General features: G+C 54.9%; 1 protein-coding gene and 1 long non-coding RNA gene across 2 annotated transcripts; one reads left to right on the top strand and one right to left on the bottom strand.

Annotated features, from left to right (window-relative positions):
* Positions 1 to 942: 942 nt before the first annotated feature.
* LOC310911071 lies at positions 943 to 5,873 on the bottom strand. Its single transcript, XR_014590440.1, has 3 exons — positions 4,917 to 5,873; positions 1,220 to 1,317; positions 943 to 1,053 (listed from the first exon to the last, which is right to left on the bottom strand). It is a non-coding gene; the product is annotated as an uncharacterized lncRNA (long non-coding RNA).
* Positions 5,874 to 8,995: 3,122 nt separating this feature from the next.
* Positions 8,996 to 11,749, top strand: SIX1 (SIX homeobox 1; the record flags this gene model as incomplete). The annotated part of the gene is made up of 2 exons (XM_083864456.1): positions 8,996 to 9,555; positions 10,708 to 11,749. 2 exons carry the CDS (start codon positions 8,996 to 8,998, stop codon positions 10,994 to 10,996), a joined length of 849 nt encoding a protein of 282 aa, XP_083720582.1. The 3' UTR covers positions 10,997 to 11,749.
* Positions 11,750 to 12,963: the final 1,214 nt, after the last annotated feature.

The following is a 12,963-nucleotide window of genomic DNA, read 5'->3' as shown; positions in this document are numbered from 1 at the left end:
ATCAAAAGGCTTTGTGAAGTCATTTCTCGTGGCAAGACCTTTCTTGTGAATGACTCAGGAGCCCAAAAGATCCCATCGTGACCTGAGGTGACAGGCTGGGCTTGGGGGACCAGCAGATGGGGCAAGGGGGGGGGCAAATGGGAAAGGAGGGGGGAAATTCAGTCTTTTCCTTATTAACCTGTCAGATTTGTCTGCTGATAAGAGAGCTCAGCTTTGTACACTCCATTTTTAGAGTCAGACGTTAAGTTCCTCTTTTTTTTTGATAAAATAAATACAATTTTGGCTGCTTCAGCAGCCACCTAGGAGGAGATGTTGTCCTGTCAAACTTCAGTGAGGCAAAGGAAAGGATGAGGAATGAGGCTGTGCAGCTGGAATATGTGAATGGCAGGATGGAGAGTAGCACTTTTCCAGCCAGGCTGGGTATCTATTACCTCCACTTTTGGACTGACAATGCACCAAATGTTTCATTGCCTGGGGCCTTACAAAGCTGACCAGCTTTTATAGCCGAAAGCACTAATGTAGAAAGGCAATTGGGAATTAATTATTTAATGTGGTTCTCATTGGTAGAAAGCTCCCACCCCTCCTGCATCTCAGCTACCATTATACATATGTTGCTTTTCTTCAGACTACAGGGATTAGACAGCAGAGGGAAATGATGGCTGAGTCCTGAACCCACTTGCAATGAACTCCATTTAAATCAGCAGATTTGCACTCAGTAACCAAGGGCACAGTTTAGCCTCACGCTAGGAAAACATAATTTATGACAAAAATCATAAACAGGTTGCAGCATCTCCACTTCTGAAAATAAGCTTTCTCATACCTCTGCTCCCAAATTCCCCCTTTAAAAGGCAGAGTTTTCCTGCTTGAAAATTAAAATCCATGCAGGTAGCTCTGTTTGTAGGAAATCAGGTGGAGCTCCCTTTAATTTGGCTGTTTGGATGCCTCAGTGGAGCAGACAGAAAGGTGTATCCCACTGCATGTTGGTTCAGCTCCAGCTTCTCCCGGATCCTCAAGATAAGCATCTATTTCATTTAGAGCCTTTTTAGTTATGACCTGTGAAGAAGCAAATGTCCTTTTGAAGATCTCCCTGCAACAGCTGCATGCCAGAGACTCCCGGCCAAGTTACTTGAAGAGCTTAAGGATCATGCCCCACGAATTTAAAAAAAATAAAGTGCAAAATAAGATTGTGCAGTGGGGCTGAGAAGGGGCATGAACTTACCTGTCAGCTGTGATACGTGGGAAACTGGTAACTTCTTCCCTGCAGTCACCACCTTCAGAATCCAGAATCAATCCAGATGAAGCTCCAAGAGGATCCTGCTGAAATTCAAAGCGGCGAATTACACCAGGAATTAATTTATTGCAATTTGTCATATTTTTCCAAATACAAAATATATTTGGTTTGCTTTTTTTTTTTTTCCTTTTTTTTTTTTTTTTCAGGACCTTCAGATGAAAGATATATGGCTGTACAGATGTGCTTTTCTAAGATCCAGTGGCATGAAACCTGAAATGCCCCAGCAAGATTCAGGAGTGAGTTTTAATCACCATGGAAGCACGACACTTTTGAAGGTCTATGAAATTATACACCCAGCTCTGAGAAGAGTAAACTTATCCATCTGGGCAGATCTGCTGATAAACACAGACAACTCATTTTCTCCTGGAAAGCTGCATTATATGTAGTTTGAAAAAAAAAAATAAAATCAAATGTTAGAGAGACAGGTTTGTGCTGGGAAGAGAAAGGAGAAAAAAAACCAGCACTGGGAGAGTCTTTCTGTAATGGAAAAGGAAAGGCAGTGTGAAAGTATCCCCTGCAATTTCAGGAGATGGAAGAGAAGAAGAGCTGAGCATCTCCCAGGGCCAGACAGAGCGAGGCTGGCGACGACAGAGGCATATGGAGACCCACCCAGGGCGCAGACAGACCGGAGGACCCCCAGACCTCGGCTTACGCAAGGTGACCTTTCCCCTCTCTAAAATTTCAAAGCTGGCGTTGCCGGCGCTGAGCAGACTGTGTGCCATATGTAACCTGACCTCAGCTCTGCTCTGCCAAGCCACTGATGGCATCACTAATGAGAGGTGAAAGGTCCCCTCCTCGCAGCCAGCTCGGAAACCCACCGGGATGGTGGGTGCGGGATGGGCCCCAGGGCTGGGTGGGTGAAGGCAGGACCCCACTGCCCCAACAAACCCCATATTCCCACAGGTGGGTGCCCACTGAGCCACCACAGGGACACACACCCATCCAAAAGGACACACACCCATCCAAAAGGACACACGCCCATCCAAAAGGACACACACCCATCCAAAAGGGTGCTGGTGCCTCTTCCTTTGGCCCAGCTGAAACCGGCACAGTTCCCCCATCAATGGAAATATTTGTTCATTACCCGAATGCAAAGCACACAGGCAAACAGAGCCTGGGATGTAAATCCTGTCCCCAATCCAGCTGCCGGGCAGCAGCTTCCTCCCAGTGCAGATCATGCCTTGGCCAGGTGGGGAGGAGGTTTTTGTGCTGGGGGATGGCACAGAGGGAGGAGAACCCTCAAAGTGCCTGCCTCCATCCGGGGAGCACCCAAAAAAATAATTCATTTTTTTTTCCAAGTATTTTGCACGAAAACCGTTACAATAACATATTGGAAAAAAAAAAAAACCAACAACAACAAAAAAACATGGCCCTTGCTGGTTTGTTTTTTTTTTTGGGGGGGGGGGTTTGTTTGTTTGTGGGTTTTTTGGTTTTTTTTGGGGTTTTGTTTGTTTGTTTGTTTGTTCCTTTTTAAAATAAGGGGCTTTGAGCGTTTTTTTGCAGTTTTCCTGGTGTCCAGCGCCCCCGTCCTTACCATCACCTAAGGCAGGCCCAGCCCTGAGCTCCCTGCCCCAGACACATCTGGGATGCGGGTGAGTGTCACAGATGGGGATGGGGGTCCACGCTGGGTGGGTGCAGAACCCGGGTGTGTCCGTGCACAAAGGGCTGCGGGAGGGTTCACAGGGCTCGGTGTGAGCACACAGCCCCCGCAGGTGACCTCTGTGTGCCCAGGGGGGCCGGGCAGGGTGTCTGTGCCACCTGAGGAATGGACATCCGGGGGGTGCCCAGGGTGGATTTGGGGTGCGGGCACACGGAGGGGCACACAGGGGGCGTGTGTGGGGTGACACACGGGTGGGTGTCACAGCTCAATGTCCCGCACCCCCAGTGCAGCCCCGGCACCCCGGGGTGGGGCTGGGCCGGGCTGGAGCCGCCCCGCGGAGAAGCGCCCGCGGTTTGTTTCGGTTCTGCGGTGACTCACTCCCGGCAGATGTGGCACCGCTGGAGGGGCAGCGGGACCCACCCACGGCCTCAGCACAAACACCCCACCCGCCACCGTGTCTCTGCCTCCCCACGCAGGGCCAAACCCCGCGGGGAAAGGGCTGCGTTCACCCCTCGCCGCTCTCCTGCCGGGGATTCATGTTTACATCGCGTCCGGCGCTGAGAGATTCAATTATTCGTTACAAATATTATTCTGCCCCTCGCTCTCAGCACTCACAGGGGCGCGGACCAAGCTGCCCACGCGTGTTGGGCGGCTCTGGGGAATATCCCGCTGCCGGCAGAGGAGTGGCTGCAGAGGGGCAGCTGGGGCGTGTTTTCCTCCCACGGAGGAGCCGCATCCCGAGGGAACATCCCGAGGGAACATCCCGTGGGGAAGCAGCGCTCGAACCCGCGGCCGCCCCGGGCCTGGTTTGGCCGCGGCCAAATTCCCGCTGCAGAAAAATTTCCAAAAATTTTAAAAATTGAGAAAGAGGCGCAAGCTGCCTCTAACATTGCCTCGTGTTACGAAAAATGCTTATCACGCTGGGAAAAAGCAGGAAAACAATGTCGCGGAAAAGCAGCGCTAACACCGCGCGTCCCTGCGCCCCCATGGGGGATCCCAGCACCCCTTTCCCCCTCCTGGGTGGGGATCCCAGCACCTCTTCCCTCTTCCGGGTGGGAATCCCAGCATCCTTTTTTCCCTCCCTGGATGGGGATCCCAGAGCGCCTTTTTCCCCCTGGGTGGAGATCCCATCACCCCTTTTACTCCCCTGGATGGGGATCCCAGCACTCCTTTTTCCTCCCTGGGTGGGGGATCCCATCACCTCTTTTCCCCCTCCGGTTGGGAATCCCAGCACCCCTTTCCCCCCTCCCCCGGGTGGAGGTCCCAGCACCCCTTTCCCTCTCTGGATGGGGGATCCCAGCATCCTTTTTCCCCCCCTGGGTGGGATTCCCGCCCCCGTGGTGGGGCCGCAGACCCCCCTGAGCGGTTTTGGGGCGGTGGGAGCAGCCGATGGAGGGGTGGGGGGTCTCCCCCTTTCAATGGGGGGCTGGAGGTGCTGGGGGAGCTGCGGGGACAGAGGCAGCACAGCCCGTGGCGGCTGCAAGGAGAGAGAGCCCGAAAGGCTTCCGTGCAGAAAAGGAGTTAAACCCCGCCGTTGTCCTTTGATTTAGGAAATGGCTCATCCAATTCAGTTCCAGATTATTCAGGGGCAGGCTGCCTCGCTCGCTGCCTCTCTCCCCACACCAGCCCAAACATCTTGAAGTAATCAGCAGCTGAGAACGGAGACGTCCCCCTGGCATCTCAGGTTAAAGAAGGAGGTCCAGGAAAATGTGGTAGAGCCATTACAAGAAACCTGAGATGCATTCATCAGAGACTCCAATTGCCATCGCATTAGGATTGATTAGAGACCAGCAGTACCGTAATGACCCGGAAAGCGGGGCATACGGGGATTATTAATATCAGACTTCTCAAAGGGGAAAGGAAAAAAAGAAGAAAAAGAATAGGAAAAAAAAAAAAAAAAAAAAAAAAAAGAAAAAAAAAAAAAAAAAAAGAGAGAGGAAAAGAGAAAAAAAAAGAGGAAAAGAGGGAAGAAGCAGGAGGGAAAATTTAAAAAAACAAAAGCACATCGCTCGGATACAGACTTACCTGAGAGCACACGCACCGGCCAGCCGCACGGACGAGAATTTATCTAACTTTTGGGGGGGGAAAAAAGCAAACAAACATGGAAAAAAAATCACTGAAATCGCCTCCTCCCCTGCACAGCTCGCACGGAGACTCCCAGCGCTCCCGGGCGGGTCACAGCTCGGGGGTTCCAGCCCAGGCTCCCCCACCCGGGCCAGGAGATGCCGGTCCCCAAGGCTGGCGACAGCAAGGACAGTTTAAAAGAGCCACCAAAGAGGAGCACGGAGCCCTCGGTGGCTCGTCTCCTTCTCAGTTCCCTGCGCCAAAACAAATCAGCCCCTCCTGGTCTCGGTTTAAATGTAGCTCACTGGATAATTAACTCCATCTTTCCAGCCCTGCTTTAACTGTTTATTTAGTGTCACCCCGTATTACCATCACTAGCACTTTCCTCTGAACAGGAGGAGCTGGAGGGTTTCACCTCCCAAAAGGAAATTCTTCGTAGCTTAAAAGAATCAGCATCCAGGAGGCGCATTAGCCAAGAGGGAGGGGGGGGACGGGATCTGGGGGTCCCATGGCAAAAACAGGAGGAAATAAAGGTGGAGGTGGGGGGGACAGGGACAGAAAGACGTGTCTGCCCTCGGAGGGGGAAAAAAAAAATCAACAAAAAAAAAAACAACAACGCGTGATCACCTCTAATCCTTTGAAAAATGTCCCGGTAAGTGCGCGAAGAAAGAGCCCTTTGTGCCCTGGGGATCGGCCACATCGGGAAGGCCTTATCCCCATCCTTATCCTGCCCCAGCATCCCGGCCCTGCCCGGCCTGACCCCGCTGGGTGCGGGGGGACCCCTGGCCGGGCACCCCCGGGGCCGCCGCCTTTGTTTTTACAGGTGTCGGGAGGGCAATTTACCAACAAGTGATTAAAGGTCGCACCGGTTTGCGGGCGAGCCGGGCCAGAGGCTCCTGCAAAGAGACACAAGAGCGGCGCATATGGAGAGGGGTTTGTTCTTCCTCATTAGAAAATAGAATAATAAAGGATTGGGGGGGGGGGAGGGAGAGGGGGGCAGAAAGAAAACACAAATCCTTTATTGTTGGGGAATAAGGCGGGGAGCTGCTGTCTCCCCGCGCTGGGCAGGGAGGGCGCCGCGGATCCGGTATCACGTTGCAGATCCTCGCTGCAGATAACGAAACGCGATCTATTTTTCAGAACAGCAAGTGGATGGGAAAGGAGCCTCCACAACACAAACCTCATTGACTTAATGGGTCGGTTTTGGGTTTCGCCTCCCCAAACGCTTGGGCGAGCGGCAGCGTTGTGTTTCTGCCCCGCTTCTCATCCCGGCCAGGAGCGGCTCCCAAAAAAACACCCGCCGCTGGTTTTGTTTTGTTGCGCTGTTTGTTTCTTCCAGCCCATCACACTTCAAGAAAAAAAAAAAAATTAAATTTTACTTTTGAAGAGTTTTATTTCTAAGATGGAGGATGTATTTAATTTACCGGTTTTTTCTGTTTTGTTTTGATTTTCTGGCGAAATCGAGGAAAAAACCCGCAGCGCGTTGCGTGGGTTTCCATCTTCATCCCCGCCGTGTTGTAGAAACACATCGAATAAATGAGGGGATGGATGAATTTCCCGCACAAACAGAGGCGGGGGGTGCCCGGGCGATGGGGCCGAGCAGGGGAGGCCCCCTGGGCCAGGCAGCTCCGGGTGATGCTCCCGGGCCGCTCCTGCTCCCCCTCCAAAGGAAAGCACCGAGATCCTCGTCCTTGTGTCCTTCGGCGCCTTTTTGCTCATTTGCGTCCGCCTTGTTTATGTTTTTTTATTTTTTGAGAAGGCTCGAAATTCTCTTTTTTGTTGTTGTTGTTGCTTTTGTGATTTTTTTTTTCATGGGATGGGGCGTTCTGGAAATACATTTGCCTCTTTCCGCGGTGCAAAATGAAAGGTTGTCAGTTTTTTAGGAAAACCAAGCCCGGAGCCTTAAGGAAGATTGATGCTCGGCGGTTCTTGCCTGCAGTGACTCCCAGGTGGATCCCGGCGGGTCTGTCCCCTCTTTATGTGAATTTTGATGAGACGGAAGAATAAAATCCCGCTCAGGAATGACGAGGAATTCTCCGCTCAGCCCTCACCCGTGTCTGTCAGCTCTTCTGCCTCCTCATCGGGATAATTTACTTATTCCCAGCAAGAGCGGCGTTTGTTTGGGTCGGCCTTTTACAGGAGGAGGAGAAAAAAAAAAAAAAGAGAACAACAACAACAACAAAAAAAGAGAACTGTGAGGGCAAGAGAAGCCCGCTCTCGTTAGTTACAGTGCCCAGGGGTTTCTCCAGTCCCGCGTTGCGTTTCTCTCCTCCTCATCCACAAGTTGCAAACCCTCACTCAGGTCCGCGCTATTCTCGTTAGAAAAAAAAAAGAAAATAAAAATTAAAAATGAATAACAATAGAAAGGAGGGATGGGAGAAGCCACCCCCGGGCTGTGCAGGGCGCTGCTCCTCCAGGACGCGGCCGCGGGCGAGCCCAGGGCTCATAATTCTGCGCACTTGCTCCAGACTTTGGGGTATTAGTTGATTTTAGAGCCGGGTTTAAGGCTTCGTTCCGGTCCCCACACAGCTGCCTTGTCAATAAGGATCTGTTCCAAGTAGACATTCCTTCTGGGAGGACATTGCAGCTCTTTAAGACTTCATCTGCAGCATCATAAGTACTAAAATAAAACGGCAAGGGAAAATTACCAGACACACGGTCATGGGATAGGGAAGCGCCCCGGCTCCGGCGCACGGGGCAGGCTCTGCACAGACCGGGCGGCAGCGGCTTAATTTAAACAGCCCCGAGACTGAGAGGAGTACGTGGGAAAAACAACAATCCGGATTTAGGAAAACATCGGCCTTTCCCACGTCGTGGCGAGGGCAGGGACAGGGAACAGGGAAAAGGGAACAGGGAAACAGGGAAGGGACAGTGGGAGCCCCGAGCCCCAGGACCGGCTCCGCTTCCCTCGGAGCGCTGAACTCAAATAAATCCCACTTGGTGGGTCAAATAAATCCGACCGTCTTAGTGAGGACAAACAGGTTTTCAAAGAGCCCCGCGATGGCTCTTTGCACCCGCGGAACGAACTCGCTCCCGAATCCAAAGCGTTCTGGAGTGCGCTTAAAATACGGGCTGCGACTTATCTAATCCAAGATAAATAGAGCCATAAAGACACCCCCGGCCCCCCGCGCCCTGCCCTTATCTCACCGCATTGTCCTCACCTCCCCGCTGACAATAGATTATCTTTGCTTAGGGAGCCTAATTGTTTTCTAATTTTTTTTTAAATGATTGCTTTGGAGCGGGGCAGTGAGTGTGCAAATGAGGATTAGGATAATTAGAGCTCCGGGGTGGTGCGGAGGTTCTGCCCGGGGCTGGAAGGGGCGCACGGGCCCCGCGCCTTGTTCAGCTCTTCACTAAAACATCATTTATTCACCCCCAGCTTTAAGATAATTAAATAATTAAACACTGGGGGGGGGATGGCCAGCGGGCTGGCGTGGGGGGCAGGAGTTTTTGGGGCGGAAAAAACACGGGAGGAAGGAAGAAATAAAGCAAGGCAAAGCAAGGCACGATCCCGGCGGCAGCGGCTGCCCCGGGGATGCGCCGGGGCCGCGCCCGCAGAGGAGGCGGCGGGGACGCGCAGCCGCGGCCGGGCCGTGTCCGGGGCCGTGTCCCCTGGCCAGGCCCCGCCCGCCCGTGCCGAGGCTCTGCCCGCCGGGCCGGGCTGGGCTGGGCTGGGCTGGGCCGGGCCGGGCCGGGGGTGCCCAATCAGCGCGGCGCGGGGGCTCGGGCGCTTTAAGCGCGGCGGCGGCGGAGCGGGGACAAAGTTCCCCCCGGCGGCGCGACGAGCATCCCCCGCTCGCCCGGCACAGCCGCCCTCGGCCGCCGCGGCGCCTCCCCGCTCTGGGGCCGCCACCGGCACCGGGATCGGGATCGGGATCCGCACCGGGATCGGGATCCGCACCGGGGCCCGGCCCGGCGGGCGCCTACCCCGCGCCCCTCCGCCGCCGCGCTCCGGCCGGGGTGCCCGCCGCTTCCTCGCCTTCCTCCTCCTCGTCCTCCTCGTCCTCCTCGTCCTCCTGCGGCCGCCGCCGCGCCCGGCCATGTCGATGCTGCCGTCGTTTGGCTTCACGCAGGAGCAGGTCGCCTGCGTGTGCGAGGTGCTGCAGCAGGGGGGGAACCTGGAGAGGCTGGGCCGCTTCCTCTGGTCGCTGCCGGCCTGCGACCACCTGCACAAGAACGAGAGCGTCCTCAAGGCCAAGGCGGTGGTGGCTTTTCACCGCGGCAACTTCCGCGAGCTCTACAAGATCCTGGAGAGCCACCAGTTCTCCCCGCACAACCACCCCAAGCTGCAGCAGCTCTGGCTGAAGGCGCACTACGTGGAAGCCGAGAAGCTGCGGGGCAGACCCTTGGGCGCCGTGGGCAAATACCGCGTCCGCCGAAAATTCCCTCTGCCCCGCACCATCTGGGACGGCGAGGAGACCAGCTACTGCTTCAAGGAGAAGTCCCGGGGCGTGCTGCGGGAATGGTACGCCCACAACCCCTACCCGTCCCCCCGGGAGAAGCGGGAGCTGGCGGAAGCCACCGGCCTCACCACCACCCAGGTCAGCAACTGGTTCAAGAACAGGAGGCAGCGGGACCGAGCGGCGGAGGCCAAGGAAAGGTACGTGCCGACCCCATCCGCTCCCCGCTTTTCTCCCCGTTCCGCCGGGTGGGGGGAGTTTGGGGACTCCGGGAATTGCTCCGGAGTGCCCGGAGCCGGATGGGATTGGAGCGACGAAAACATTCGGTTCCCTTCAAATCCTCCCCTTTTTTTTTTCTTTTTTTTTTTTTTTTTTTTTTTTTCTGTCTTTTTTTTTTTTCTTTTTTTTTTTTTCTCTTTTTTCTCTCTTTTTTTTTTTTTTTTTAATTTCTTTTCTATTTTTTTTCTTTTCCCCCCTTTTTTTCTATTTTTTTCTTTTTCTTCCTTTCTTTTCTATTTTTTTTTTTTTTTTTAATTTTTGGTAAACCGCGTTGCGTTTTCCCCCTTTCCCTTAAAACCCAAATGAGTTTTTCACCCGAGATCCACTCGACCTCACCTGCCCTGGGGGGGGGAACAAGGAGCCCTCACCGTTCTCTTCCAGGCCGCTCGGCCGCCTTTGTTTTGCTGATTTTCCTTCCCCATAAACCGGGAGCTGTGCTGACCCCGAGCCCCGGGAAGGGTCGGGATGCCGGGCCGGGTGTTGCCGGGCCGGGGGTCGGGCAGGGGTAGCTCTGGAGCTCGGAGGAGAGAGATGCAGCTCCGGGATGGAGAGGAGGGGGAAGCAGAGGGAGAGCGGGATGAGGCCTTACCGGGGCCACCCCGGCAGGCGACACGGTGGCCTCGGGGCCAGGCGGCCACACGGCCCGGAGAGTCACAGAGACACTGAGGGCATCTCCTTCCTCCCCCAGCCTCCTGGAGAGAATCTGAGAACCTCTCACCCAGCTCGTCCCCGGGCCGCGCTTTCATTTTTGATTAAAAAGAAAGAAAAAAGCGCCCCTCAAAATAATAATAATAAAAAAATCTCTTCCGCCAATTTTTCCTCCTCACCTAAATTAGTGTACTTATTTGTAGGGGGGGTAAAAGAAATAGGGACGATCCGTTATGGAATTATTTGGGTTATTTTTGTCCCCCCTTGAGAAGTTTCTGCTCCAGGCTGGAGCTGAACGGGAGGGATTTACGGTGGGCATTAGCACAATGACGATCCCCGACGCCTCATGCCCGCCCTAACATCCCCGTTGTGGGATTTTTTTCTTTTTTTTTTTTTTTTTTTTTTTTTTTTTTGCCTTTCCGCAGAGAGAACACGGAAAACAACAACGCGGCCACCAACAAACCGAACCAGCTCTCGCCTCTGGATGGGAGCAAACCCCTCATGTCCAGCTCCGAGGAAGAGTTTTCTCCTCCCCAAAGCCCGGATCAGAACTCGGTCCTGCTCTTGCAGGGGAACCTCAGCCACGCCAGGAGCTCGGGCTATTCCCTGGGCGCTTTAGGCGCATCCCAGACCCCGCACAGCCTCCAAGGCCACCAGCTCCAGGACTCGCTGCTGGGACCCCTCACGTCCAGCCTGGTGGATCTGGGATCCTAAAGGCTCTCGGAGGATGGGGAGAGGAGGATCTGCTCGGGGACAGAGGCTCTGGGTTGTACACAGAGGACAGCGCCCGGTTTTACAGCTCGCCCGCCGGTTCTTAACGGGACTCTCGGCTCTTTTCACACAACAACAACAACAACAACCCCACATCGGCTCTTGCTGCAGTTCCCCCTCGGCGTCTCCCACTATCACCACGAGTTTTGTTTTTATTTTTATTTTTTTTTTCTTTTCCACGTAGCCAAACGCAGAGAGCGGCAATGACCCTCGAGTTCAAAGGAGTTGGTCCCAACGGGAATTACAAAAAAAAAAAAAAAAAAAAAAAAAAAAAAAAAAAAAAGGGGGGGGGGCAGGTGGTGGGGTGAGGAAGGGGAAAAAAAAAAAAAGAAAAAAAAAGAAAAGAAAATAAAAACCCCAATCCTTGCTGGATCCGATTCCACCCAAACAAATCGCAGCGAGGCGGGGCAGGGTCGGGGGCGCATCCCCCGCTGGTGCTGCCGGGCCTGGCCCCGAGGAGCCGGGACGGGACGGAGGGAGAGAGGAGAGAACCGCTGTGCTGAGCCCCGTGTCGGAGAGGGAGGAGGGAGGGCAAGTTACGTTTACATTTTTCATATTTAGCCTTTACCAAAAAGATCTCGATGTAGTTTTAAATTTAAAAAAAAAAAAAAAAAAAGAAAGAAAAAAAAATGAAAGAAAAAAAAAAAAGGGAAAAAAAAAAAGGGAAAAAAAAAAAGTAGAAAAAAGAGTGAAAAATTTTTTTTCCAAAGCTGCAGTATTAGAGTTTTACCAAGTGCCTGTGTCTGACCGTGCGAGGCAGATACTGAGTGGGACCCGCGTCTCGCTTTCTCCTCTTCGGTGGTGAAATGAATCGATGTGGCTAAAAATTAGGATAATAATATTAATAATAAAACTCGGCGGCCATTTCCTCCCCAAGGCCCCTCCAGTTCCCGTCCCCCCTCCCGGCCGTGCCCGCTCCTCTCCCCCCGGCTCGCAGAGAGCCCGCGGACGGCGCTGCCTCTCTCGAGTATTTGTTACCAAAAATCGCATGTGCTTTCGGGTTTATTTTCTATTGTACCTAAACAGTCTAAATTAAACAACGCTGATGGCAGAACACCCGGGCCGAGCTTTTCTTTGCAGGGCCCGCTCTGCCCGCCCTCAGCCCCCTCCCCTCAGGGGCTGCAGAGGAGGTTTGGGGCTGAGGGGAAGGCGGGGGCTTTGTGAGGGAGCAGGGACGGGGACAGAGGAGCAGGGACGGGGACAGAGGAGCCGGGACGGGGACAGAGGGCCCGGTGAGCCCTCGGTGGCCCCGAGGGAGCCGGGACTCGGCCGGGAGGGAGCACAGCCCGCCCCGTCGGGGCCCGGCCGGTGCCGGGGCTCCCTGTCAGCGTTTTGCATCATTAAGTGCCTGTTTATTTAAGTCGCTGCCGTGTTTGCGCTCGGGGTCTCGGGCCGTGGAGAAATGTCACCCTCTGCAGGAGGGTCTCGCCCGGCCGTGTCCCTCCCGCTCCATCCCCGGCCCGGCTGCCGAGCCCCTCACGGAGCCCCTCACGGAGCCCCCGCCCGCGGGGCAGCGGGGCCGTGCCCTCCCCTGGCCCTGCCGGGCTCGGCTGGGGGAGCCAGGCCCGGGATACCGGGAGGGTTTCCCTCCTCCCTCCCCCCGGACGGGCCCCCTCGGGGAACCGGCCCAGACCCCGCCGGGCTCCCTGCGCCCCCCGCCCTTTGTGGGACACGGCGGGGCCGTGGGGACACCCCGCCCGGCCGGGACACCGCCTGGGGCCGAGGGCGGAGGGCGCAAACCCCGCGGGGGGCGCAGCTCTTTGCTCCTCTATGGCCCGGGGCAGGACCCGGCCTTGTGGGGGCAGCACGGACATCCCCCTCCCCTCTTTTGGTGATTTGCTCTCTCGGTGTGGAGCCACCCCGACCTCGGGTGCCCGGCTGGGGAAGGGACCTGGGGCCGGTCCCGCTGA

This window comes from Zosterops lateralis (genome assembly GCF_965231275.1).
Source record: "Zosterops lateralis genome assembly, chromosome: 6".
Taxonomy (NCBI): domain Eukaryota; kingdom Metazoa; phylum Chordata; class Aves; order Passeriformes; family Zosteropidae; genus Zosterops; species Zosterops lateralis.
This window is presented reverse-complemented; position numbering and strand designations above follow the sequence as displayed.